General features: G+C 39.5%; 10 protein-coding genes and 1 non-coding gene across 11 annotated transcripts; 4 read left to right on the top strand and 7 right to left on the bottom strand.

Annotated features, from left to right (window-relative positions):
* Window positions 1–605: 605 nt before the first annotated feature.
* On the top strand, window positions 606–2,154 carry ATC70_011659 (uncharacterized protein; the record flags this gene model as incomplete). Its single annotated transcript, XM_064830845.1, has 8 exons — window positions 606–618; window positions 676–772; window positions 852–1,003; window positions 1,076–1,456; window positions 1,523–1,552; window positions 1,609–1,869; window positions 1,940–2,050; window positions 2,108–2,154. 8 exons carry the CDS (start codon window positions 606–608, stop codon window positions 2,152–2,154), a joined length of 1,092 nt encoding a protein of 363 aa, XP_064683347.1.
* A 2,872-nt stretch (window positions 2,155–5,026) lies between these two features.
* ATC70_011658 (uncharacterized protein) lies at window positions 5,027–5,509 on the top strand (the record flags this gene model as incomplete). The annotated part of the gene is made up of 2 exons (XM_064830844.1): window positions 5,027–5,167; window positions 5,234–5,509. The coding sequence occupies 2 exons, from the start codon at window positions 5,027–5,029 to the stop codon at window positions 5,507–5,509; spliced, it is 417 nt and encodes a 138-aa protein (XP_064683346.1).
* A 45-nt stretch (window positions 5,510–5,554) lies between these two features.
* ATC70_011657 (uncharacterized protein) lies at window positions 5,555–7,538 on the bottom strand (the record flags this gene model as incomplete). The annotated part of the gene is made up of 2 exons (XM_064830843.1): window positions 5,555–7,409; window positions 7,471–7,538. 2 exons carry the CDS (start codon window positions 7,536–7,538, stop codon window positions 5,555–5,557), a joined length of 1,923 nt encoding a protein of 640 aa, XP_064683345.1.
* A 112-nt stretch (window positions 7,539–7,650) lies between these two features.
* ATC70_011656 (uncharacterized protein) lies at window positions 7,651–8,448 on the bottom strand (the record flags this gene model as incomplete). Its single annotated transcript, XM_064830842.1, has 1 exon — window positions 7,651–8,448. One exon carries the CDS (start codon window positions 8,446–8,448, stop codon window positions 7,651–7,653), a length of 798 nt encoding a protein of 265 aa, XP_064683344.1.
* Window positions 8,449–8,771: 323 nt separating this feature from the next.
* PSY2 (Platinum sensitivity protein) lies at window positions 8,772–11,190 on the bottom strand (the record flags this gene model as incomplete). Its single annotated transcript, XM_064830841.1, has 6 exons — window positions 8,772–8,843; window positions 8,903–9,329; window positions 9,389–9,555; window positions 9,625–10,727; window positions 10,783–10,888; window positions 10,945–11,190. The coding sequence occupies 6 exons, from the start codon at window positions 11,188–11,190 to the stop codon at window positions 8,772–8,774; spliced, it is 2,121 nt and encodes a 706-aa protein (XP_064683343.1).
* A 156-nt stretch (window positions 11,191–11,346) lies between these two features.
* On the bottom strand, window positions 11,347–14,699 carry ATC70_011654 (uncharacterized protein; the record flags this gene model as incomplete). The annotated part of the gene is made up of 8 exons (XM_064830840.1): window positions 11,347–11,439; window positions 11,555–12,358; window positions 12,424–12,878; window positions 12,935–13,164; window positions 13,221–13,462; window positions 13,519–14,319; window positions 14,381–14,482; window positions 14,547–14,699. The coding sequence occupies 8 exons, from the start codon at window positions 14,697–14,699 to the stop codon at window positions 11,347–11,349; spliced, it is 2,880 nt and encodes a 959-aa protein (XP_064683342.1).
* Window positions 14,700–14,958: 259 nt separating this feature from the next.
* Window positions 14,959–16,097, bottom strand: ATC70_011653 (uncharacterized protein; the record flags this gene model as incomplete). The annotated part of the gene is made up of 5 exons (XM_064830839.1): window positions 14,959–15,321; window positions 15,378–15,539; window positions 15,601–15,775; window positions 15,830–15,917; window positions 15,986–16,097. The coding sequence occupies 5 exons, from the start codon at window positions 16,095–16,097 to the stop codon at window positions 14,959–14,961; spliced, it is 900 nt and encodes a 299-aa protein (XP_064683341.1).
* A 211-nt stretch (window positions 16,098–16,308) lies between these two features.
* SKI3 (Superkiller protein 3) lies at window positions 16,309–17,665 on the top strand (the record flags this gene model as incomplete). The annotated part of the gene is made up of 3 exons (XM_064830838.1): window positions 16,309–16,343; window positions 16,406–16,448; window positions 16,529–17,665. 3 exons carry the CDS (start codon window positions 16,309–16,311, stop codon window positions 17,663–17,665), a joined length of 1,215 nt encoding a protein of 404 aa, XP_064683340.1.
* A 1,810-nt stretch (window positions 17,666–19,475) lies between these two features.
* Window positions 19,476–19,805, bottom strand: ATC70_011651 (Aldolase_II domain-containing protein; the record flags this gene model as incomplete). The annotated part of the gene is made up of 1 exon (XM_064830837.1): window positions 19,476–19,805. One exon carries the CDS (start codon window positions 19,803–19,805, stop codon window positions 19,476–19,478), a length of 330 nt encoding a protein of 109 aa, XP_064683339.1.
* A 4,630-nt stretch (window positions 19,806–24,435) lies between these two features.
* Window positions 24,436–24,508, top strand: ATC70_011650. The gene has a single exon. It is a non-coding gene; the product is annotated as a tRNA-Arg (tRNA).
* A 322-nt stretch (window positions 24,509–24,830) lies between these two features.
* ATC70_011649 (uncharacterized protein) lies at window positions 24,831–27,081 on the bottom strand (the record flags this gene model as incomplete). Its single annotated transcript, XM_064830836.1, has 9 exons — window positions 24,831–24,924; window positions 24,982–25,162; window positions 25,222–25,846; window positions 25,921–26,154; window positions 26,208–26,284; window positions 26,335–26,395; window positions 26,458–26,580; window positions 26,635–26,733; window positions 26,785–27,081. The coding sequence occupies 9 exons, from the start codon at window positions 27,079–27,081 to the stop codon at window positions 24,831–24,833; spliced, it is 1,791 nt and encodes a 596-aa protein (XP_064683338.1).
* Window positions 27,082–27,380: the final 299 nt, after the last annotated feature.

Raw genomic sequence — 27,380 nt, 5'->3', positions numbered from 1 at the left:
TTTTGAACTGCACACACAGAAAAAAGAAACATAGCAAATCGCACAAACATCAGGTCATAATTCAATGTCGCAATTCAGATCCAACCTTCAATGAGCCAAACACACAACTAATAGCATGAAAAACATATGTATATTAAAAAAAAAAAAAAAGGGTTTCAATGAAAAATGTGCTTGCTGAATTCAACTTATTTGACCTATTTTTGGTAATTCTGCTATACAAAGCGATCGGGAAATTGGATGCATTCATTGATCGTGACAGGATTAAAGATATAAAGCGTGCTTGAATGTCCAATTCTTTCATCTCTTTTTCCCCTTTCTGTAACGTTTCATTATTTGATTTTCTCCCTCGCATGAAAATCAGAATCGCACTATAAACAAATGTACCTTTATTAAGTCCTCAGAAAAGAATTCCATCAAGCAATTTTTTTTATACTTCCCCAACATTTGAAATACCTACCAACATCTCAACTACAAGTTCAATCGATCGATTTATTTTTTTCAGCTCTCTCTCTCTCTCTACATCAAGGCGAAATCACTTTGAAAATCACAACCGAATCTCCACTCACAGCAAAAAGTTATACATCGCTCCACTCAGTGCCTGCAACATGACATTAGGAGGTAATGTATTTGCATCGACATTTCATCTCGAGAATAAGGCTGATCGATTCAATGTAGAAACACAAGATGCAAACTACCAGCAAACACATCATCAAAGCGAGAGTGAGGGCGGCACTGGACGCACTCAAGCTGTATTTGTAAATAAGCTATACAAGTAGGTATATACAGCTCAAATCATGACAGGATAAGACATCTCATCTTTTTTTTTTTTTTTTTTTTTTTGTTTGACATAGAATGCTGGAAGACATAAGCATTCAAAACCTTATTTCATGGTCGGATAGAGGAGACTTGTTTAGTGTGTCGAATCCTACGGCATTCTCTAAATCTGTGCTCCCTCAGTACTTTAAACATAACAATTGGCAGAGCTTTGTTCGACAATTAAACAGTAAGGCGGTATTCTCTGTTTGTACCTGCATAAACTGAACATGGTGGCTCAATCTGACCTACTTTCATATAGTGTATGGATTCCATAAAGTAAACGACATGATTCATTCCAACTTGACATCAGACAATCAAACCTGGGAGTTTAAGCATCCTCATTTCAAACGAGGCGCTATAGAAGATCTGCAAAATATCAAACGAAAGAGCACAAAGCCCAATTTCTCCAACATGCCAGCACGCATTCCTAATAATACACGAGGTCAATCCGAAAACGACGATGATATATACGGCCCAATGTACAAACACATTCTACATATTGAAGATCGGCTTCATCATGTATCTCGATCGTACGAAATACTGAAAAACGAGACCAACTTTCTGCGTGGGTTACTGAGCCAACAGCAGCATACCATTGGAGGCTTCGCCACATTACTAAATGAAGTCTTGGACGGGGAAGGTATATTCTTGATTGATTGATTCCATTTTTCGCGCCATCTAATGCACCTTCTTATCAACACTTTAGTTAATCTCGGTCTTCAAGAAGAGAAAAGAGGTAGCGTACACATACAGTATCTCACCCTAAACATGGCATACTCACCCTTTGTGTAGTGGCCATGCTCTCCAAACTATCAGAACTACAAAACAACATTATTCCACCTACATTTCAGTATCCTCAATATCCAAATCAGTTTCCATCCGATCAGCACAATCAGTATCCACAGCAACAGCCTTCACCAGATAATCCAAGTAACATTGCTACTCCTCCCTCTGGAAATCGAACATTCGAACAATTTCTACATACGCAGCAATTCCAGCTACATTCCCGATCATCCTACTCGTCTCAATCATCATCGTCATCTCCCAGCAATGGTAAGTCTTTTTTTTTTTTATATATATCTTGCGGATCCTATGTAATCTTGTATGCTCACAAGGAATCTAGTATCAACAAATCGAAAACTAGGATTTGGTAAAGAATCGCACCTCTTGAATCCAGAGCCTCCTTCCTTAAGTCATCCTGGGTATCCAACAAGCCAAGATGTCAAAGCTTCAGGTAAGGACAAGCAGGAATTTGGATAACTCAATTGATAGCTAAATCACATCGAAACAGAACGAGATGAAGTGGATTATTTCAAAAAGAAGCAAAGAACTGAATAGAAGCCACCTGACCCGACAGCATCAACTGCACTCAATATTAACTGTATTATGACATTTTTCTCTCCTACTATCCACCTTAATCAATACGTATATACTTCTTGTTCTTCTTTCTTTTATATATGCTTTCCATTTATCTTTTGTTATCCTTTCGTTCTATGTCTTTGTGCTTTCTATCCCCCCCCCGCCCTTTTTTTTTTATTATGAAGAAAAATATGACCTTGTTCTTTTTCTCTCGATTAAACATTTATGGTTTTACAGAAAAAAAGCGCTTCATAATAACAAATTTAGATCTGAACCGTACCGGTTTTTCGGTTTTAGTGCGGAATATACTTTATATCGCGAATTTGCATCTTGGAACAAACAGAAACATGTTATAAGCCAGGTTGGGTCTGTTGCTCTTCTTCTTCTCTCTCTACTTGTACCCATGTGCCGATTTCAAGGAAACATGCGATTGAGAAGAAGTTCTTTGTAATGCCTCCCTCCTCATTGCTAAAATAGGGTATTTGTCATATTCCCTGTACCACATGCATATGGATAAAATGCTCCATAATTCGGCATTCAGTGCAAAATATAAAAAATCGATATTGCCTAAATGTATCTCGGATCGAATTTGTGAGCACACGATGATTTTTTATTTTTGCCAGTTTCTTATAATAAGGCAAGTTGCTAGAGACTTCTCTTGAAGGTATTATTTGTTTACATGTATTTCAGAAGCTTCGAAAATATATCCGCGTTATTAAAAGCTAGTAAATTGCTTCCCCTTCTCATGAAAAAAAAAATAAACAGCTTGCATTGTTGTTTTACGTATTTCCATTTTGTATCTATCGAAGATTCCTCAATAAAACCAAGAACTGATGAAAAAAAAAAATTTTTTTTTTGCTAATATAATTGAATTGATTTCTAGACTTACTTTATCTTGCCCGACATTTTGTTAAGTTTGTATTGCGCACATGGGTTCTTGTTCTCTTGCTCTCTAACTCCCTGATCATCATGTTTCCAAAAAGAGTCATGTGGAAGAATGCTTCCTTTTTTTTCGTCATTGTGTGTGTGTGTGTGTGTGTGCAATACTCCTTGATTATTACATGCTTTGGTATGTATGTGGTTTTTTGGATCTGCGTCAGGCAACATTTTGGTGTCATGAGTAAGCCATTATTAATTGACAGGAGGTCGCTTTCTTGTGTGGCATTCTGTGGAAGAAAACCATTAATTTGCTCGATCTGATCTAAGAACACATGGTGGATCCAGTCAATTATCCCCTAAATTGCATCGTCAAAGACGATCCAAATATATCCGCTTCTCGAATCTCTGATTCTAGATAGTATTTCGAACAAATTTAATTTAGATGTACATAATAAAGGGTGGCATTGTTCAACTGATAGATAGAAGTTTATAAATTCATCATAAGCCCTGTATTAGGCAGTGTCAAATGTATGGCTCATTACTGTTAAAATTCATGTATATCCTTCAACAAATTTCAGCACTGATAATTCAAGGGGGAAGCACATCTATTCGTATTAATCATTTTTTCGTGGAGCACGCAGACGACTGAAGATTACATACAAGTGGAACGGGGCTTTCAATGAAAACGTTTTACATAATGATACTAAATTACCATAGTATGCAAGGAGCAAATTCGGGTTATCATTTTCATTGTTAATAAGCTTACTAGCAACATAGCGCATCAAAATTTGCATGAATCAGATTTACCAAAATCAATATGCCTCCTATTCGAATTAAAAATTGCTCAAGCTACAGAACTGCCTTTCCAGTAAATTGCAGCTACCAAAGATGTGATTTATGCCGTGTAAATAAACTCTATAAAGCAATACATAGCCAAATTTGGCAGCTTTCAAGCCTTCATACCTCGACAGGTAGACCTTTCTGAGTCACCAGAATAACGCCAAACAATTGTACTTGAGTAGTAGTAACTTCCTGACACCTTTGCTCAACGTTTTGGGGACCTAAAAAACATGATCAAAAATCGACCAAAAAGCATGAGCGGCACCTCATGGTTTTTGACGAAAATCAAACAATCGCGTTTTTGAGCCCAACAATGAAGACTTTTATTATAGCATTTATTAATTCAAAATGTTTCTATCAATCCAAAGCAACCCCTGAAACTGTCTCTGTGCGACCTTTATATGCAAAATCTCCACATTTTGGCCAACAACCTCATTTTATATTTTCAAACATTACTCAATAAGCTTATTCAAAAGACCTCTTATATTTAGCACCTTTTGATACGCCTTGAAAAGCGCTCCTAAAAAGCTTAAGGGAGCATAACTTGATCATTCCAATTTATATAGTCGAATCTTGTAAAATAGCTCGAGCAAGTCGAAAATGGATCAAATATTTCCATTTCGAGTGAAAAAAAAAATGGCAGTCGGAGATTCAACCAATTTTGGCTGGCAAATCCCAATGCCATGCCTATTAGGAAGGTAATCTATGCTGTTATAAGCTCTAAACAAAGACGCTGCAGTTTGGAAGTTACAGTAGTTTTGCCTGCTCACTCTATTTCTGCTTCTGTTTTGCATTTTAGTTTCTGATCAATGTGATTGTTGCAACATGCTCAGCCAAATGCGAATCGTAATGAAATATATACTGCTTATTATGTTCAAGGTAGGCTGGTCTTTTCGTCTTATGAGCAAACTAAAATACCAATCAATGCTTGTATAAATGCAATGGGTATTGAGCTGCCATATACATTCTCGTTCGCAGAGCGTGCATCGTCCTTTGAACATACACACTCATCACCTGAATTCAAGTCCCGTGTTAACTGGGAGAGAGAGAGAGAGAGAGCAGACCTGAACAAATATCCAGCGGGACAACCCAGTGGAATAAGCCTCTTTCCAATTAAACACGCAACCAAATCATGTCAAACAACCAGGAGTTTCCCTTACAGAACAAGCAAGCTGCCATCACTGTCAATGGCGTTCATACCGAGATTTTACTCACTGGGTACGCAGACAAAATCTTTGTTATTATTACACAATATGGAAAAATTGGGAGCCTGGTATAATTTTACAAAAAAATAAAGAGCCAAAAAGACACCATAACTAACATTCATGCTGCTTGATAGATACAAACGACACTGGATATCTCGCCTCAATTAGCCATGAACCCTTCAGCTGTACCTACCACCAGCCATTTCTTGATGGGAGAATCTACAGGAGAACAAAGCGATCTATACATCTTGTATTCCACCTCCATTTTACAAGCCATTGGTGCCATGAATCCACATGAAAAACGACCTTTATTATTAGGTATTGCGCTCAAGCCCTTGGAAGACATGTCTGCCAGAAAGCAAGTATTTCATCAAATCATAGATCAAATCATGGCAAATCGTGTTTGGTGAAAAAAAAAATAGATATATATATATATATTTAATATAGTACAATGATTAAAACATTTCAGCAAAGGCTGATTTATCTAATTTGCCCTTTCTAGCCTTTTTATACATTCGCTCTTCTTCAGCAAAGTCATCCCAATCATCCTCCTCTTCTTGTAATTGCCTCTTTTTCAGCTCCACTTCTTCTTGAGCTTGCTTTTTCAAAAATTCCTTCTTAGCTTGCTTCTTTTCTTTACGCACCAGCTTTCGTTCTTTAGCGTCTGTCTTTTCTGACCAAGCTGTGTTGGTCTTCTTCTTGGGTTGTTGTGGCTTGAATGCTGCTTGTTTCTCTTGGTATTCTTTCAGCTCCCTCAATCGCTTGGCTTCCCTCATTTTGTCTGTGTATTTGAAGGTGTCCCAATCCATGGCTTCTTCCACAAACTGGCTTTGGTCCTTTTGTGCCTTCAGCTCAGGCATCTTGGGTAATTTCAAGAGTCCAAATCCCATAGCTAGTCGACTCAGGTCTAGATCCTTGATGCGGAAAATGTAGCTTGCTTCGTGCTTGGAGTAAGCTCTGGCCCAGGATACAAAGGCCTTGATAGCGCGATCACTGATATCTCTGTCTGTCTTGACGATGGCACGCATTTGTTGAATGAAATCGGAGACACCTTCGTCTTTGACTTCCACCGAAGTGGCTCTCTCATCGTCTTGATCCTCCCCAGCAGCAATGCTGTTATCAAACAAGGTCAAGTCAGGCATGATGTATGGTCTGCGTTGAATAGGAATCTTTCGCAACTTGAGGAAATCAATGTATACTTCTTCACGACCACGCACCAAGATGACAGTAGCACGACCCTTTCTTCCTGCACGACCAGCTCGACCACAACGATGAGAAAAGGCCTTGGGATCTTGAGGAGGGTCCAGTTGAATCACATAATCTAAATCTGAGATATCCAAACCACGAGATGCGACATCTGTACAAAGCAACACTGCAGGAATAGCGGACGATAATTCTGTAAAGGATGTGTATGTTGCTGATCTGCGCTTGGTGTCCATTTGTCCATGCAGTGAGTGGAAGGAGAAGGGCTTCAGACTGGGTAAGCGACTCAGGATTTTGTAAAAGTAATCTACCATGGCACATGTAGCAAAGTAGACGATAAATTTTCGAGATCCATCTTGATCTGCTAATTCTGTCTCCAGGATACGAGCTGTTTGTAACAATTTCTGATCTGCATCGCACACCAAGTAATCAATGTCGAGTGTGGCGGGTGTACGCTGAATAGCACCCTTGTTGGCGAGATCCTCGACTTTGACGACGATACGCACTGGATTACGAAGGCCTGCACGGATGAGTTCTGAAATGGCATCTGTCATTGTAGCGGAAAAGAGGCCTGTACGACGTTGTTTAGGCAGTTGAGCAATGATGCTGCTGACTTGCTTGGAGAAACCCATATCCAACAATCGATCTGCTTCATCCATAACAAGCACTTCCAATTCCTTTGTGTTGACTAACTGTCCAGACTTAGTGAGCAATTCTTCCAATCGGCCTGGGGTGCCGATCAAGATGCGAGGATGCTCTTTCTTGAAGGATGAAATGTCTTCTGCCAAGGAGGTTGAGCCGCCAATGTACAATCCCAATCTGATATCGTCCTCTCTTTCGTGATCTTGCACAAACAGCTGGAATACCGAGTGGATCTGCTGGGCAAGTTCTCTGGTGGGCGTAATAATGACAGCTCCAATTTCATAGTTTTTAAGGGGTTCCTCTCTACGCAGCAATTTCTCAAGGATGGGCACAACAAATGATAGCGTCTTACCAGAGCCTGTCACTGCTTCTACCACCACATCCTTGTTCTTCATGAATAATGGGATAGCACCTGATTGAACAGGAGTCATTGTGTCGAAGCCCATATTATCCAAAGTTGATAAACTAATTGATTCAGGTGAATATTTACTACGTATGATGGCATCACACAGTCTGTAAAGCTTACATGGAGTCACTCAATGGGGTCTCTAATGAACGCCAAGAGCCAGCATGAGTAGGAGGAGCAGCTGTCATGGTTGTATAAGGTACTTGATTCAATTGAAAAAGCACAATAAAAGGTTTGCATTATAGATTTTTTTATTGGGACAAGAAACAAGCCACTTGGGGGGGAGAGGAGAGGGGACCTTCAAACGTTGAAATACAAATGAAATACAATGGATGGCAGAGGAATCATGGCATCAATAGCAAAGCAGGGCGGCAGCGTTTGATTCAACTTGGCAAACCTTGTATGTGTTTCAGACACTAGTGCTGTTACAACATTGACAAATCTCACCACGCCGAGCTTTCTCTCGCTCTCGTCTTTGGCTTGTGAGATGTGATCATAGTGCACCATCATGTCTGCTAACCGTTGCACAAGCAGCTCTCTACTTTCTCTATAAAACTTGAATCGGCTCTGTTCATCTTGCATACAGTCCATGTGTCTATCGCATACGTAGGTAGACTGGCCATACAGCATGTACAGGTATTCTCTAAAGCAGCCAGTAATCTCAATAAAGGTATATTCTGCCTTTTGTCTCTTGGTGTAATCTGTTGGTGTCAAGAGCGACATACCTGAGCCAGTGTCGCTTGCCAAGCTAGTAGAAGACGATTGAACTGACATGGCTTCAGGAGACATTACACCTGGCTGCATTTGCTGCATTTGTTGAAACTTTCTCTTTTTGCCGGTCTGAACGCTTTGCAGTTCGATATAATTGACGCTGATGTATTGCGCTTCACCCGGCTTGTCTGCACCCATAAATACAGCTTGCAAACACACGGCGTCTCCTTTACGTACTCGATTTTCATCCAGATATTGCACAACTTCGGGACGATGCGCGCGGCATGTCAGCGTGATCATGGCAAAAGCAATGTCAAATGTTACGAATTCATTCTTGACTAGTGTGGGATGAGAGGTGAGATGAGTCTCTGTATAAAAGAGTGTCATGATTGATGCCTATAAAGAAAACGAATAAAAACAGACAAGGCAGCAAGTCGTTCTCTGTATACATATATATATACATATATATATATATATACACAAGTATCCATGATACAATGAATACGGATAGACCAATATAATTATTAAAATGAGAGCATTTAAAGGGGCAAGTAATATGACACAATCAGCAACCTGCCCAGCAGCAAAACAATGAACACATACTATTGCATTTGTTTGCTACCCTTCTCTAAAAAAAGTCATTTTGTTGTATTATTTAAATGACTGAAACAGCATGTATATTCAAAAGATAAAAGGGTATGATGAGTTTATTATTTGTTTAATTCAGATAATTCCTGGATACGAGCTTGTAATTTAGGCACTTCAAGCAACTTGGCTTCAATCTATGAAATAGGTAGATGGTGAGACATGGTACGATCAAGACTTTTGTTTCAGCACTTACGGCATTCTTTTCTTCTTGAAGAGCTAATCTCTTTTGAGCATCTAATTTAGTAAATACATAGCCACCCTGACCATCATATTGAAGAATGTAGTTGTGGTATTTCCAAAGCGAAGGACGATGAGAGACGGTCAAGAGCGAGATACCAAGAGCAGTGGCATGCGTATACATGATCTTTTCAATGTCCATACTAACAGCACTGGTGCATTCATCTAGAATAGCATAACGAGGTGCATGGTAGAATAATCTTGCCATGGCAATACGCTGCTTATCGCCACCAGACAGGGCCAAAGTCCACTCCTTTTCAGTGTCCCAGCCACCCTCTCTTTCAACGATATGCTCAATTTGAACCACCTTGAGGATATCCAACAAATCTTGATCTGTTACATTTCTTTCCTTCATCTCTTTGAGGGTATCTGGATACAGAATTCTGCTCAAGTATGAGATTCATTAGATTCAATGCATATGGCGTAAGGTACACAGACTTACTGATCTCTGAGTGTGCCCAAGGAAAGATAAGGCCTTTGAGGAATATAGAAAATGTCTCGATGACTGGGTCTATGTACAGTGCCACCGTACACAGGCCACAAACCACCCAAAATACGAAACAGGGACGACTTGCCACATCCATTAGGACCAACAATCAAGAGATGCATCTAACAGGTATTGGTTTGAGTGACATTTTCTTGTACAACAAGCTCAATAATTGAGGAAAGAAAACTTACACCGGGTTTCACGTGAAAGTTCAACTTGGAAACAAGCACATCACCATTAGGACTGACAATGGGCACATTGACAAATTCAATATTCTCGCTCTCCACCACCTCGCCACGGCCCTTGAGCGTCTCTGCATTGGATTCTGTCGAGATGGAAGAGACCAGGTTCTTTTGATAGCGGCCTGCTTTTACATCTTCAAAGACCTCCAGTAAATCATTGACTCTGCTAGTGTAACCTGCCAATTCAGTAACCTCCTTATAGGCATACATGATACGACCCACAGCATCTGATGAGCTCACTAGCAAACGACGGTTGGTGACAAAGCCCTCAGTACGTCCGCCCACCGATGTATCGCCAGTCAAGCCAGGCACCTTGAAGAAGACAGGCACACTGCAAAGCACCAAACCACAGGCACCCCAAAAGTACTTGATGACAAAATCCTCCAGCATACCATGGGGCACACGCACTCGAAAGACACGATTCACATGACGAATCAGGGCATAATAGCTCTTGTCTAATTCGGTCTTTTCAATCGCTTGACCTTCAAACAGGGCAATTTCTTCTGCATTCTCGATCAATCGGCTATGTCTGAAACGGAATTCACCTTCGAGTTTCTGCTCTTCTGCTACCATTTTGCCAAAGGAGGGTGTGTATTTTCGCATAACGGCGGACGACAAGTTGATGATAAGTGAGCCCAAAAAGACGCCTTCAAAACCAACGCTTCTTGTCAGCTGGTAATTGTAAATAAAGACATCCAAGATTGGCTTTGCAAGATTGGAGTAGAGCTCGGCCAACGAGTTGGAGAATTTCATGGTATCCACAGTGATGCATTGATCGGCATTTTTGATACGGTCATCCAAGTTACCAACGGCATAAAAGGTCATGTTGGTCAAGTACTGATCATGGATGTAGGTGGTAAGGCGAGTACGGAATTGAATGGATAGCTTGCTCTGCATGTAACTCAACATGCTGTTGGTGTACGTTGCTGGTATGGCCACGGTCATCCACCAAACAATGCCCAATACAAATTCTCTAATTTGGCCTCTCACAAGTGCACTTACAATTCTGCCGTCCAAGGAAGCAATATATACTGACAAGACTGTTCTAAAGACTAAAGCAGTGTATTAGTTGAAGTGTCGGCTCTCAAGGCCACATCTGTTGCTTACTCAGGAATCCAGAATGAATAATCAGCAGCCAAAATTCCTTGGATCGAACACCAGGCATGACAATTTGCAGTAGCTTATACAGTTGTTTGAAAAATGTCATGTCCACCTTGTTGGTTGGTGGTATTAGATGACTACATAAAGCACAGCAGCATTGTATCTTACCTCTACTTTCTTGCTCTTGTTTGCTGTTGCTGGGTGTCGTTTTTTCGATGCGGGGTCATTGTTGCTCTTTTTAAAGGCTTTCACCAGTTGTCGCATGGATAGCAAGGAACGAAATATCAGCAGAAACAGAATGGAGCGTTGAATTGTGATGCGATGCTTTCCATAGCCTCTGATGAGCCTCATGACTTGAGGCACCATGGATAAACCCCATTCCTGTATTGCCAACTTGCTGAAAACGTTTGGCATATGAGATATCAAAGTGGGGTAAAGAGAGAAAAAAAAAAAAAAAGAAAGAGGAGATTATAAAAGAGTCGGTTCAAACAGCAGCATTTTAATATGTATATAAATTGATGTGTGGTTTAAAAAAAAAAAAAAAAAAATGCATGTGAAAATGATGCTCAACTAACTATCACATGTGTCCAGTAGGATGCGAGAGACTTTGTCTTTGAACTGCACTGGCAGCCAATCCTGAATGCATTTCAGTGAATGTTTGATCTAAAGCGTCAAGGTAAATTCAATCAGTCAATTCTTGAGCAGGGAAGAGCGACTAAAAAAAAAAAAAAAAAAAAAAAAAAAAAAAAAAAAAAAAAAAAAAAAAAAAAAAACGTACCTGTTGCTCCAACTGCTGCTTATACTTGATCTCTTTGTACTCTGTATTCTTCTGACACACGTCCCATGCCTCCAAAATGCTCTTCACAATCAACGTCAGCTTGTCTCCGTACTGATCTTGCTGCTTGGGTGTTGTTAAAGCCAAACATGCATTGATTCTGACTTTGAAGTTCTTGCACTGGAGTAACGAGTGGATCAACGCTTGATACAAAGTGTGTGTCCATGGATAGACGCCGCCTTCTTTGGGTATAAAGCCGATAGGAAAGTAAGGGTTCAGTAGCATGTTGCTGGTGGCATGGCAGGCATTCCATCGGATCTTCAGTGATCCCGTCTCAATGTTCTTTTCCAATCCTTGCATGGCATTCTTGACGAGAGACATGATTCGTGTGTTTTCATAGTATTCTTTGGGTGTAATGCGCAATAAACTTCCAATGGCTCGCACGGCATTCGATCGTAATTTTTCGTTATCCAGAGATCCATGGGTAGAGACTTCCAGCACTTGGATCCATTCTGTTGTCGACATGTACTCTCTCAAATTGAATTCTACGTTGGTACCGCTTTCGAGCACAAGTGCGTCGCATAAATTAGCAATCGCCCAACTCGCACGCACCCTCACGAGAATGGTCTTGTCGTCCTTTTGCAATAAAATAACCTTCAGCATGTCCGAGAAAAACAGGGGGTCTTCTCTCAACGACGGAAACAATACAAACACGCCCAATGCTCGGCATGCCGCTGCCCTCACATTTGCATCTGCATCGGATGCAAGTGAGAATATCAATGTTACTGCCAGTCGTTGATATCGATACTGATATTGCACAAAAGAAACAATCAGATACAAAGCTTTCATGCCATCCGCGCATCAACACTTACATGGAAGGTTTCAAAAATATCCCTAGACATACTGGCAAAGCAATCACAAGCAGCAGCACGCACAGAGGGCACATCCTCGTTTGTAGCCGCTTTCTGCAGGTAGTTTTCAATGACTGTCTGCCACCAAGACACATTTTGTTGCGTGAATTCGCCAGACTCATGGATAGCACTGGCATACGATTCTATGAATTTTAAGCTCGCAGCTGAAATGGGTAGATTGGATGTTGTTTCAATCAGCTTTTGCCACAACATGGGCATGGCATCCTTGAAATAGCACTTTGTCAGTGTAGAGCATGTTCGCCATACTTCGATTTGCGCTTCTTCGTCTTCTTTCACATTGCTGACAGCCTTCAATATGATCTGATCAATCACATCTGTTTGGACCAATTCCCTCAAGTTGTCTTGGTAAATGCTGAATACCGAGGAGATCACTTTTAAAATGGGTCCATGTAAGCCTAAACAGTGACAACACGTTAGAAATGAGGCAGTTTCCCATACAAACGCCCCTTACTCTGTTCTTTCCAATGATCTGCAATGGCATGGTAGATTCTCGGTAAATGCGACTTTGAGAGTCTCTCATAAGAACAGTTCTCGACCAGCACGGTTGCTGCATGCATCATCAGTGTCAAGACTTGGCTTGATTGCTCTTTCCCCAGTGCATAAATCAACCCCTGATGAACATCCCGAATGATGGAACCGAGATTTTCGGATAAGGATGTAAAAGATGACTTGTTCTTATCACTATCCATTTTGTTGATGAGGCCTGGATACATGCTACGTTGGCTGAATCAAGTTACCTTTCCTGCGCTATGCTTAGATATTGCTTGGACCCATCTAGTATGGACACAAGTGTATTGCAAACAGCTGTTCTTACTGTCACCATGGGATCGTACAGTAATATAGTAAACAAGGAATAGGGCTGATTATCTGATTTGAGCAAAGGTGGTAATTCACCGTTGAAGGCATTATTGTCTAGAAAGATGGAAAAGGTGTCTGGTAGGAATTTTTGCCAATGGGGGTACAATGCTTTTGGTGTCGTCTACTCAACGTGGGATGTCAGTGATCTGTGTTGATAGTACTATACAGGCAACTTACATGAGCAATAGCAGACAAGCACAAAAGCGCATTGATTCTGATCTTGGCATTATCTCTCTGTCTTCGTGGCGATAATTCAGTCAGACTAGCAGAATCCGATAATTCTGATTCTGAGCTAGTAACAAGAGAGGATGATCTATGCAATGGCGTTCTCCACGACATTTGAAGAGGTCTATGTGAAGTGCTGGCAGTGATTGGTGTCAAGGGCTGGGATAGTCTGTTTCGTCTATTGGGTGTCATGTTCAACGGTTGCCCCACACCGTAAGATTGTACATTGACATGCAAAAAAATAAACGTGTAGATGATTTCAATGATATCGCACAGCGGATTCGTCACTAGCGATTTATCTTGGGATAGCAAAAACTGGAGTGATCGTAGAGTGGAGCTCGCTACTTTTCTGACAGCTGTATCTGCAAAATCGAGCGTAGTGGAAGCAACCATGATGGTGCCCTGTGTTGTGCGATCTACCGCACATACGTTGCCCAACAAGCAAGCGTAGAAATCTTGAAATAAGGGCTGTAATTTAGTGCCTGCAGCACCCGCACAGGCGTTGCCGATACAGTTGATGGCCATACGACGCACTTCCAACGGCTTGGATGAACGATTCCCCAGTGCGAGCAAGGTTTTTGACAGTCGAGCGGCAAATCGCTGTGTGTTGTTGGCATTCTCAAATATCAGCGCACTCAGAGCTCTCAGCAGATCCACTCTATGCTCTTTATCGTCCTCTACACTGTCCACGCCGTCCATTAGGTACTTGAGGCAAACGTCGAATTGCGAAGGCCGAAAACTAGTCATCCGTATCTATCATAAAAACGCATGAGACGAGTAGCTGACATGACAATGCATCGATGGCTGCGTTTACTTGTTTCGATAGCTGCTTGTATAAGAACTGGCAAAATGCGCGAGACAAGGCATGTTGGTGGCCTAAACTCTTGCATCCACTGACAATCACATCAATGACTTGCTACATGCGCGTGCGTGCGTGCGTGAGTGAATAAGTTTGCTTCTATATCGATCGTCTACGTTACTTGGTCTGGTATATGCTTGATGTGATCAACTGTATCAAACAGATCAAATGTGGCTGCTGGGCTCGTTTCTTGGTCAATTAAATTAGGGAATGCGGTTTGCTTGTATTGATCCAAGAGGGAATAAAAAGCTTCCAGGCTCTTTGTATGAGCCATGGCGAGTATGTACAAGTGAGAAAAAAAAATGGAAAAAGAGGAACGTCCTATCCTGAAAGTTAAGCCGCTCATTTATGTATACCTGTGGAGTTTGTGCGGTAATCCTCTGCATGGCCGCATTAGACCGATGGTAAATCCAAGGTTGCTTAGAGCATTGATATCAACACCTCTACACTGAATGGCAAAGCAATGGCTTCTGTGTATTATGGTACAATAGTAGGATCTTTTTTTTTTTTTTTTATTTATTATTATTATCATTCTAAACAAGTGTTTCAACAGATTTAATCAATTGTTGGAAATCGAATTCAGCAGGCTTCTTGTGAAATTGTTCAACGAGCTTCAACTTGTCTTCACCACCAGTAACATAGAATTGTTGGAGAGCAAATGCCAAGAATTGAGCATTAGCAGTGTCCAACATACGGGGATCGTCATTGATCTCACCCTTCATCAAAACAATGCCCTTTGATTTCTCGAGTTCAGTGAAATGCGTCAGTGTAAGGAAGGGCCTGGCTTCAGTTCCTTTGGTCTTGTATTCTAACAGCGAGGTGAAGTTGGCTTGATGGAAATTGAACTGCAAAAACATGAATTCAACACCTTCTTCACGAGGCATAGGCACAACAAACTACAAGATCAGGTCATCAGTGGCGAGTCTTCAATGCATGAAATGTCACATCATACCATGGGATATTCTTGACTACGTTTGTAAAGCTTATCGTACACATCGCTAGGAATGACAGCAGTAATGCAATCCTTGTTGGCGTGTCCTGCATTCCAAATCTTTGCAATGTTCTCTGGTGTCTCGTTTTCGAGCAAATCAAGCTTGACGAGCTTATCCAATGTCTACAGGTAAAAGAGATCAATACGCTGCATAAATGGATGCATGTCATGTCAAAGTTCTTACAGGAGCAGATGAATCGTAAGGCAATTGAGATTTGGCAGCAATGGTGGCAGCTGATGCTTTCTTGGTGGTTTCAGCAACAACCTTGGGCGCTACCTTTTTGGGTTGAGCAGCCTTGAGCTTCTTGGCTGCCTCATCCTTGATCTTTTGCTTTAATTGTTCAACTGTCAATCCCTCTCTGTCAGTCAATGTTAGTGAAAAGATTGCCTGTCATCGCTGCAATGAGACCTACCTCTTGGCAATTTCTTGAATCTTTTGAGCATACTTGGCTTCGAAATCAGTTGCCTTGACAGCAGGAGCAGTGTAAAATCTGCCGTGGCCTACATTGTTCAAATCAGCTATTTGCTGTCCCCCCCCCCCCAGAATATTCTACGTTTGACATGTTTACCTAATCTTGAAGCAATAATGCTTCTTTCGAGTTGACAAAGAGGGGCCTTGACTGACTTTTTTTGCTGAGCATTCAAGCTTCTGGCAATTTGGCGAGAGATGGTTGACAACATTGAATGTAAAACGAAGTTGACGAAATATACAGGGCCAATCTGTATTCAGCTTTATGGAAGGGCAATGAACAGCGGCAAATCCCCCTTTCATCGTGACTCGAACACATAGGACTATGTTTTCTCTCATGAAAAACTGACCCTAGTAGTCCCCTCCCCCCACTTCCTTGATGGAAATAGCGAAGCCATTCATTCTCCCTTGCTTCCTTACAATATGCTTAGACTCACTGGTCGACTCGTTTCGAAAAAGTAACCAGAAAACCAAACCAGAAACATAGATAGTGCTGTACTGACAAAGCATTTACCATTAGTACATTTGCTCGCATTGGACAAAATGCCTCAACATCTCGTATGGTAAGTGGACCTGTCAATTGCATATATATATATATATATATATATAACAGCCAAATTTAATGACGACCCAACTGACATAGTTATCAACTGGTTTGATGAGCACCAAGAGATTTCAACCCTTGAGCGTCATTGCACAAAGAGCCGCAAAGAACAACAGTACTCGCATGTTGGGAAATGTCACCATCATGAATCAAATTGGTATTCGCCACTTGAGCACAGAGGAGAAGACAGAGGCTGTTGTGGATACAGCCAGCAATGTCAGTGATTCAGCCAAGGATTTGATCCAACAAGCAGCCCAGACGAGTTCACCTGATGCACTTGTCAATGCCACTTCACAGATTGGAGAATTCAAAGCACTTGGCTTATGTAACTTTACACCAGTAGGAGGATTGGAGGCCATGTTTGAGTATATTCATGTGTACAGTGGATTGCCATGGTGGGGAACTATTGCTGTAGCCACTATCGCCGTCCGTGTTGCACTTTTGCCCTTGATGATCAAGATCCAACGAAACAATGCTAGATTAATGAATATCAACCCAGATGTCAACCGTATCATGGAAAACTTAAAGGCAGCACAAGCAGAGGGTGATTCTTTGGCCACCGGCAAATATACACAAGAGATTCAAACATTGTTCAAAAAGAATGATTGCCATCCTATGAAGTCCATGGGTCTTCCTTTGATTCAAATGCCCGTGATGATTTCTTTCTTCATGGCCATTCGTGCCATGGCTGAAATGCCCGTTCCTGGATTGCAAGATCAAGGTCTTTTCTGGTTTACTGATTTAGCAGCCAAGGATCCTTATTATGTATTACCCGTGGTCAGTGCAGCTGGTGTCATGGCCGTTTTGGAGGCTGGCACCGAAGCAGGTGCTGCTAATCCCCAAAGCAAAGGTATGAAGAATGTTTTCCGTGCACTTACCCTTGTCATGGTGCCATTCACTGCTTGGATGCCTAGTGGTGTGTTTGTGTATTGGATCACTTCCAACTTCTTCTCCATTGGTCAAATTTTGGCTTTGAAGAATCCAGCAGTACGTAGCGCATTGAGTATCCCTAAACTCAAAAAGAAGCCCGAGGAACTTCAAAAGAACACAAAGGGGTTCATGGAAAACTTCAAGGATCAACAAAAGCATCATGACAAGTTGGAAAAGGAACGTGCTATTCGTGAAAGACAACAAGCTGCTGCTGCTGCAAGAAGAGCTGCTAAGCGTAGATTCTAATCTCTATTACCCTCCTACCCCTTCCTCGTCCATCAGTGTTTTTGATTATTTTAGACAAGCCATTAAAGAATAAGTAAAATAAAAAATCATGTATATTAATCTTAGATTCATGATGTGTATAGACGTATAATAAGAGGTGATTGTGTGCCGTTCACAATCCCACTGTTTGCGTTAACAGTGTGATATTGCACATAATTTTGATTCTTATGAATGATTGATTCTTGCTTCTTCAACGTGCAGTGGAATGGAGTCCAAAACATTTCATAAGAAACAAAATACACATTGATTAAACAGTCTGATGTCAGTGGCGATATAACAGGTTAGTAATGTATTTATAAAGAATTAGCTTGTGATGTTGGCCTTGATAGAGTGCTAAAGGCGATACTAAACGTTACCAAGCAAATATTGTTATTAACAAGTCAACGCTAGAGCATTAATCATAAATCCTACCTGAGTAATGATCCTTAGGCTTGGGTGAGTAATCTGCGCCGTTTCATGTCTAAAGAGTAACATAGCATCTATGTTATTGCATGAGCAATGCCGATATCACCACCCATCTGAATATTGCACGCCTACGAAGTATGAGTATACCAATTGACAAACATACGATAAGGATAGTCTGTCAACGAACTGTACGATATCTTCGACCTAAATAATAATGATATGATTCTTTTAACTCCCTTGCATTAGTAACAATTTATGCTCCAATTCTTGTTTCAAACGAATTTTATTGCGTATGTGTTGACCACATGTATCAACCTCGATAAGTCTATATTCGTTTTTTTTTTTATATAACTTTGTGCACATACCTTTATCAAGTTGACTTTACTGTTTTTTTTATTCTTTTTTTTTCCGTGAATTTTAGTCTATAAAGCCTCAAATTCCACAGTGATATCCAGGTATTTTTTACAAGCTCAAATGTTTTTTTACTGAATTGTTTTCATTGAGACATGAACAGTCTCCATTCTGAAGAACATTACAGATGTGATCATATACTTTTATTTCCACTTGGCTAAGCTTTTATTATTACAAAGACAAAATAATGTTAAATGGCAGATCAAAAGAAAATCAACTAGTTGTAGACCTTCGTTGCTTCAACCTCTGAGCCAATCAAATCGCTTGAAAACTCCGCTGACCTAAAAAAAAATTTGCGAGGGTTTCCCTCTGTTTTGATGTGAGGCAAAATTTTAAGCGCCGCTATAATAGCAATATAGCCGCTGCTATCATCAAATTTTCCTCAGGTGCTAGAGCATGCCTTACTTACACCACCTAGCTCTAAATTCTGGCATTGAGACCCTCAATCATCACTAAAGTAAGTAGTGATAACCAAGTGAAGGCAGCCTATCTACCTCCTAGCCTCGGATAGAGTCTTGTTGAGCTTCAGGGATAGGCACATCCACACAACGTAAAGAAAAGGTATGCTTCAAAAAAGAAACATAATAATAATAGAAGAAAGGAGAAAAGAACATAATACTATAGGAGTATAGTAGTACATAGGCAAAAAAGGAATACTCACACAAAGTGAGTCAAAGAAAAGTGTAACAAATACAACATCAGAGACGTTCAGAACAGCTCATTGTTGTTGCAACAAAAATGCATACATGAGCAATATGCGTGGTAATAGTCGGATGTAAAGCAACACAACCAACAAAAGAAGAAGAAAAATGCAACAAAGAAAACATCATGAATGCATTATCATGAGAAAGGAAGCAATAACACAAACGCTCAAAGACATTTTATATCATTGCGACCAGAAGAAAGAAGATACTTACCACTTACCATCACCGTAGATAGACCAGAGGATACGCAATCACCGAATATAGACCAGCGAACGAGCATGCACCAAACACAATAGACAGGGAAAGACCATAACAGCAACAGTAGTAGCAACACCAGCACCATAGGTAAACCAAAGAACGAGCGACACCAGAGAAAGAGCATGCATCAAACAAAGTAGACCAGAAAAGACCATATTAGCAGTAGCAGTAGCAGTAGCAGTAGCACCAGCACCAGCACCATAGACAAACCAAAGTACGAACGCTACCAGCAGAGACCAGACATAGACCAAAGAAGCACGCAGCAGAGATGGCAGAGACGTAATGGCAGCAGCACCTACGTCAAAGAGACAAAAAAGAATCATCAAAACCTAATAAACAAATTCAATTAGTAATACTGATTTTAGGCCTTCCAGTGCTCGTTATCGAAGGGTACCTAATGTATTCCATTTCAAAGAAGCAGTATCAAGTATTTATAACAGTGCAAGGTCGTGTTGTCAGAAGTTAAAGTGTTATTTTTAATTAAAAGGGTTCCAAACCAATATTGTATGATACTAATAAACGCGTTTTGCAAAAAGGGTAAAAAAAAAAAAGGGAGATACGGAGAAATAAGAGGGCGCCCTACTGGACGTCACGGCCAGTAGATTTAGTCTCAGCCTTCTGCCGTGGCAGTCGCAACTGCTGTACTTTAATTTGAAATTGTGCAGTGGGTATTTTCGTGTTCAAATTTGACTCGAACTTACATTCTTCAAACGTTTTTGCTAAATTTGACTATTGTTGTGCCAGAAGGGCTACAACTGTCTATAAAGATTAAGGTATTCTTGATGGGTAGATATGTCTGTGTTGTGCAACAACATGGACAAGCTATGATAAGTGAAGTGCATCTCAGCTATCTAAATACTGAGGTTCACCAGATGTGATAAGCGTTGTACAAGATAAATTGCTACTTTGGCATTCAGAACTTAGTATAAATAGAATAACTCTTGTCTTCATCAATAAATCTTTAGTTTTTGTGTCTGATCTTATTCAAATAAGTCTTTTCTTGTTTTTATAATATCGAACATTTTTTATAAGCTACAAATAATAATCCTTTTATTCTTTGTGCTTAACAACTATGAAAATTGTCGTTATTATACTTTACTTTCTAATGCATTCATAAAGAGTCAATGAAGGCGCATCGAATGATGCTGGTTACATTCAGCTTTCAGACCGAGAATAATGAGCAATTTGCGAAAAGTTCAAAACCGGTTTTCTGCAAATATGTCAGCATTTAGCAAATACAAATCTCGTAGAAAAGGCTTCGGGTGCTGCATTCCATCTTTACGATCAATTTTGGTCTGATATGTATCATAGAAAAAGTCTACATTTTTGGGATGAAAAACGCGATTGTTTGATTTTCAAGAATTTTCCCTTGCTAATACTCATGTAAAACGACGATTTTGATGAATTTGCAATGACGCAGAAAAAATTGAGATAAAGCATCAGTAAGTAAAGCGTATCAAAGGAGAGCCATTCGGCCCTATTCTAAGCGTCTACAACGCTTTGTAGCATGAGTTATTCCTGCTTCAAAATGGATAGGTTTGGGCAGAATCTGGCATAAAAATAAGGTGTAGTATGTTGTGCTGCCAAAAAAGTAAGTAAATTACAGTTCTGTTTGATAACCCAGATGCTCTGTGTTGTTATGCCAGAAGGGCTACAAGTGTTTATAAAGATTAAGGTATTCTTGATGGGTAGATATGTCTGTGTTGTGCAACAACATGGACAAGCCATGATAAGTGAAGTGCATCTCAGCTATCTAAATACTGAGGTTCACCAGATGTGATAAGCGTTGTGCAAGATAAATTGCTACTTTGGCATTTAGAACTTAGTATAAATAGAATAACTCTTGTCTTCATCAATAAATCTTTAGTTTTTGTGTCTGATCTTATTCAAATTAGTCTTTTCTTGTTTTTGTGGTGATATCAGATATTTTTTATAAGCTACAAATTATAATCTTTTATTCTTTGTGCTTAAGACTTTGTAGTGAACGTAGAAAACGATGAGATGGTGATGTGCTGTACGAGATATGATACGATGGATCGTGGTGTGGAATACATTAGTAGTAGGTGTCATAAATTTCTGTTCAGTCCATTTTGATATGTGATTTCATTGTTTGTCCCTACTCATCGTGCTAAAACCGACTTATTAGTAGTGTGCCCAATAACAGTCATTTCCCATAAAATACGAGTGTTTAACATTGTGCATAGACTTTAAGTTTAGTTTCACGTCTAGATATGGGCATCTCGGTTATGGACAACCATCAACATTGTCCTGCTTACCAAATAGATATCTCGTTCAACCTGAGCAAGCTGTTAGATTCAAACTTGCATAATATCTGTGGATACATCGACTATGGTCTGCATTCCGACAGTTCATCCAGTTACCAGATTTAGATATAAACTGTATGTACACTGAATTAGATGTACGATATCGATTTATACTATAAGAAGATATAGACTTCAGATACGCTAGTACTATAAGATTCATACTATAAGATATAGGCTGTAGATGGCATAACGGATATGGATGGCGCTATAGACTTATACTTGTGTTCCGACATTGACTTATTGATCAATTTAATTGATAGAACGTTTATCCATTGTTATAGTATATAAGAAGGATTATCTACCTGGCCAGTAGAGAGACTTCAGTTTACTTTACACCTGTCAGTTTGATAATAAAACATACCTTTATCAAGTTGACTTTACTGTTTTTTTATTCTTTTTTTTCCGTGAATTTTAGTCTATAAAGCCTCAAATTCCACACTGGATCTGAATTATCCTACACGCAGCAGCGTGTTCCCACCAAAAGACATTATTAGGTATTTTTAGTATGAGGAGCCAACAAACGTAATATGTACAGCAAGTAAAGGCTTTCATTTTGATTATCAGGCTTGCTACGTTATCAAGTGTTGATACCACGTAGACAGACGTTCTTTTAATGGACTTTTTGGTCGTTTTTACCGCAATGATCGAATCAACGAAGCGCATGTAGAGGGAGCATTTTGGCCAGAAATCGCAAATAGTGGGCTACAGAATATGAGAGATTTTTTTATTTTTTTTCCTAACCCAAAGGGAGGCTCGATGTTTTGACGATAATTTATCTAAAAAAATTATACAAATTTACTAGTTAAAGCAACGACGGTGCTGTTTCACATAGGTCTTATATTTATACTATTTCTACGATCAATAATTACTTAATCAATGGGACTTTCGAGTATATATAGTACTTGGTATAGCAACTGATAATCAGATCAATGCCTGCTATCAGTTTCCAGAACCTTCGAGTATACTCTGGCGCCTTTTAGTCGCTTTCTTCAAATTTGGCTTATACCTAAATTTAGGCACGACAAAATTGATAAATATCAAGCTCTCTATAATGATTACCTTGGTAGTTGGTAATCAAGATATAAGTATTGTTGTGTGGAAAGGAAGACTGTAAGAACTATCCCAATAATTATGAGAGATGAATTTAAGGGTTCTTTAGGTTTGTTCGTACTAGATTGGCACTAGTAACTAAACTCCAGATTAGAATAAGAAGAAAAAAATGGATGATGTTTATTAAGATGCAATTCAAAATACTATTTATATATGTCATTGTTCTATTGTTATTCTCCTGTCAGGCTCAATTCAGATCCGAATGTCAGTGCCCTGATCAAATGTAACCTCAAATTGGATTGCCTTCAATTTAATGTCAATTTCATGTACCCGCGTTCTTGAGTCGATCCTATCGTTTAAAATAGTAACACCCCAATTCCATTGTTGTAATTCCACTTGAATCTTGCATCGATTCGACATTAATTGGTTTGCATCTATCCTGAGTCAAAGTCCAGAATCAAATCCACATTTCAAAATAGTAATGCTTGGCTATTAGCGCGCAATCTCATTTAGATCCCTGACTAATTCATCGATTCAACATTATCGGCTCCAAATATTGATTAGATTTCGGCTAAACTTGATAAGAAGCACCACGATCAAACGAATATGTAACAACAACAAAATAGAAGCGACACCAATTGAGTAAGCACCAACATTGATTAGCAATACACCAAATAGAGACCACATCGGCTAGAATAACAGTATCAACGCACCATCAAGAGATAACATACAGTTTTACAACAATTATATGAGTGTGTCAATGCACCAGAACACCACACCAACGAGGAGTAACCCTTCAAGTAAGACATAGTAGTAGATAAATTAGAGAATTATACCTTGAATCCACCACATTGCGCCTTTCCCATATACGGTATATTGCCTCTTTAGGAAATCGAGATAGAGTCAAGTAACCAAGAGAAAGATGCACACGTATCAAAATGTCGTGCCTAAATTTAGGTTTAAGCCAAATTTGAAGAAAGCGACTAAAAGGCGCCAGCGTATACTCGAAGGTTCTGGAAACTGATAGCAAGCATTGATCTGATTATCAGTTGCTATATCAAGTACTATATCTACTCGAAAGTTCCATTGATTAAGTAATTATCGATCGCAGAGATAGTATAAATATAAGTTGTAAATGCAATCAATAAACAGTATCTTCGAACATAATTTCAATCTATTAGTTACACTCTAAGTTATTTGTTAACTCCTACCATTAGACCTATCTATCAAGACGACAAAATGTCAGGGTTGAAGGGTATTCTGACAGTGATTTAGATCTGCAGGATATCATTGACAGACTAAACACAAACAAGAATAAAAAGCGCAGGTTTAAACCTAGAGCGCCAGCTACCAGGAACATTAAACAGCGATTAACCTGGATAGCGCACAACATTACACAAACTATATTGGATAAAATCAATGTTCAAATCTAATATTAATAAAGTACCTTTTTATCCATTCAACTAAAAGGCTATATACATTCCTGCATAATCCCTACATCTATATCTATATCTATCTCGATCAGATCTCAGATTGCATATACTATCTCTACATATTTGCATCTGCCAAAATAAATTGAGGGGCTATGGCCCAATGGATAAGGCGTCTGACTACGAATCAGGAGATTCCAGGTTCGACCCCTGGTAGCCTCAATTATTTTTTCACATTTTTGCATTATCGTGATACGTTATGAATCTTTTATGATTGATATTCACTGGGTCTTTGCAATGGAAAGGGCTGTAGTCTGCACAAGATTCTCAAATATTGTTTCTGCTTGCTCGTTATGTTTTATCTGGAAAATAAAGAACGAATCTTTTATCATTGAGACATAAAGTATTAAAACTTCTGATTTGTTGCATAAAATGTTTTACGATGTATAAAATATAAATAATGATAAAAGGAGGGAATATATGAATGAATGATATTATAACTAGTAGTGTATGATATAAAGAAATATAAATAACAGTTGCGCCTTTAATCAAAACCTGAAAAAGCAGTATGAGCAGCACTCAGATGAACTGTGCCTGTGTCTAAATCAATAGCATAACAAAGAAAACTTGCATCAATGCTACAAAAAAAAAGACGGTTGGTTGTTCTGCGTACCATGATATTAAAAAGAACTTACATGCTCATCATAGTGTACGAAAAGAACTGAGACAAATACCAAGGCATCAATGTTCCGATGAGCCCCACCAGAAATCCATGAGGAGAGTGTAGGCTATGAGTGGCATAAACATAAGCGCCGAAACCAGATGACAATGCGATGACACTTGCTCCAATATATAGAATCAGTTGTGTCAAAAGATCTGCGTTTAAAGGTCACTGACAATGCCATAGTGTAATTCAATTGCATGATTTTGCTTACCACCAAACAACCCAGTTAGCAAATTGCGTCTAAATATCTTGGTTGCAGATGTAGCAGCAGAGCAGAAACTCTCCCCTGTGATACCAGCCAAACTAATCGTATAATTACTGAACGTACTAACAAGAGCGTCGATGTATCGTAGTATGAAGGATAGTACTGCTGCAAATGGCTTTGCTGTTTTGGAATACTTTCTAATAGATCTGGCAACAAATTGTAAGAATTGGATGATTGCCAAAATCAAGCTTCCAAATGCAAGCGTTCCAAACGATGTGGTTGAAGCTTTTATCAGTGCACTCTTCCAGGGCGGGTTGTTGTTTGTCGTCGAGGGGTCATTGCGATGAAAATACCATTGAGCAGTGATAGCTGACAAGGCAAATCTCTCCATATACACCAGTAATTTGGCTGTCCACATAAAGATGAATATGTAGAATGCCGCTAATGAATACACATAGTTGTTGACCACCCAGATAGCACCCGTCATTGAAGATTTATCGCCCAAATGACCAATTAACCATAGTCGATTGAAAAATGTAATCCATACAATAGAGAACGCAATGAAGGTAGCCAATAAAACAAAAGATACAAGAATGATACCAGGATTAAATCGAACAACATCACATGCAAGCTTATCATTCAGTTTGTGAGTATTTCCTTAATTGTGTGCCCTTATCCCAGACTAAAAAATGGTTTACTACGTACCTCTATAACAGACACCGTTTGATTGATTCTATGCTTGTTATCAAATATCACCTTGATGTAAATCAGATTTAGGATGAGAGGAATAAATGACATGACGGTCAATCCAGTGTCGTTTGCTGAAGATCGTTTCTCCCCTTCATACACAAAGTTGCTCTGTAATGACTCTACCAGCGTCCATATAAACACAACAGTCAGCGTGATTGGCACACACACCACTGTTCCCCACACAAATGTCTGTAATAAAACAGGTTAAGGTTTCGAATAAATCAAGAGCCATGTTTGTGTACCTTCGTAAATGTACGTAATATATACAGCCAGATGGTTCCAATCAATAAAGCGGTTGCAATTATAATACACAAGATGCCTAATGAGATAGCTAAGCAGAAATTCCATTGCGCTCGAGTGCTACTTTACCTGCGCTATCTCTTATTGCTTTGAACGTAGATCCCTTGACATAGTCTTCGATAGCGTGACTCTATCAGCAAGGAACAATGTGAGCAACCACACTCTAAAAGCACCCATCTTACATCAACATACATTGGTGGTAAATAATGTAATCAAACCCGATATGAAGAATATTGCAAAGCAGATGGCATATAGTCCAGCGAAAATGGGGTCTCTGTATTTCCTGTCCGCAGCGGCTGTGATTCCAGGTGGTATCTACAACACGGTCAATCACATCATCATATCCAATGAGCAAGATACTCAACTTACCGATGCGGATGTTGGCAGTAATGATTCTGATAAGGACCTTGTATTTGCAAAATCAAATGTGGAACTGCTGGGTTGATCAAGATAGATGGCCGAAGGTTTCTTTCAATTTTGTTAGTATCAACAATGACATGAGCTCCACCAGCAACTTACAGGGCTCTCTTCTACATCTGAATCATCATAATCTGCATCATCCTCTTGCTCAAACAGTAGCTGGCTTCTATCTGAATAGGCATTTGATTCAGTCAGCGGTATACTGTCTTCATTTATATTGTGTTGATTTTGATGAATGGAATAAAATAAGCTATGAGACATGGTATTGTCATCTCCATTGTCTTCGTTCTCCGATTCCTGGTCCATTTGTGCATAATGTCCTCCCCTGCCTTGAAAGAAGCTATTCTTCAATGTAGATAAGGCTTCTTTTGCAAAATTTGGTAAAGACTGTTCCATTGTTTGTTGGTAAAAGAGAGAAAAAAAAAAGAGGTGAAAACAAGCCGAATTCCTTTTTTTAGCCATCATATTATGCAACACCTGTGACTTGAATCATTTGCTTGATTGGAAGATCACTCAACATGAAGCACAAGTGACGATACGATGGTCTCCCAAACGTCTCACTTGATCACCAGCCAATGTAAAGCGAAAATTTAATATACCTTTTTAGGGCGTATTGGTGTTGTGAGAGTCTCTGTTTTTCTTCTGATGTGAGGATTTTCTCCTATAGTCAAAGTAAAACATTCTTTTCAATTAAA

This window comes from Mucor velutinosus (genome assembly GCF_035048745.1).
Source record: "Mucor velutinosus strain NIH1002 chromosome Unknown tig00001564, whole genome shotgun sequence".
NCBI lineage: Eukaryota > Fungi > Mucoromycota > Mucoromycetes > Mucorales > Mucoraceae > Mucor > Mucor velutinosus.
This window is presented reverse-complemented; position numbering and strand designations above follow the sequence as displayed.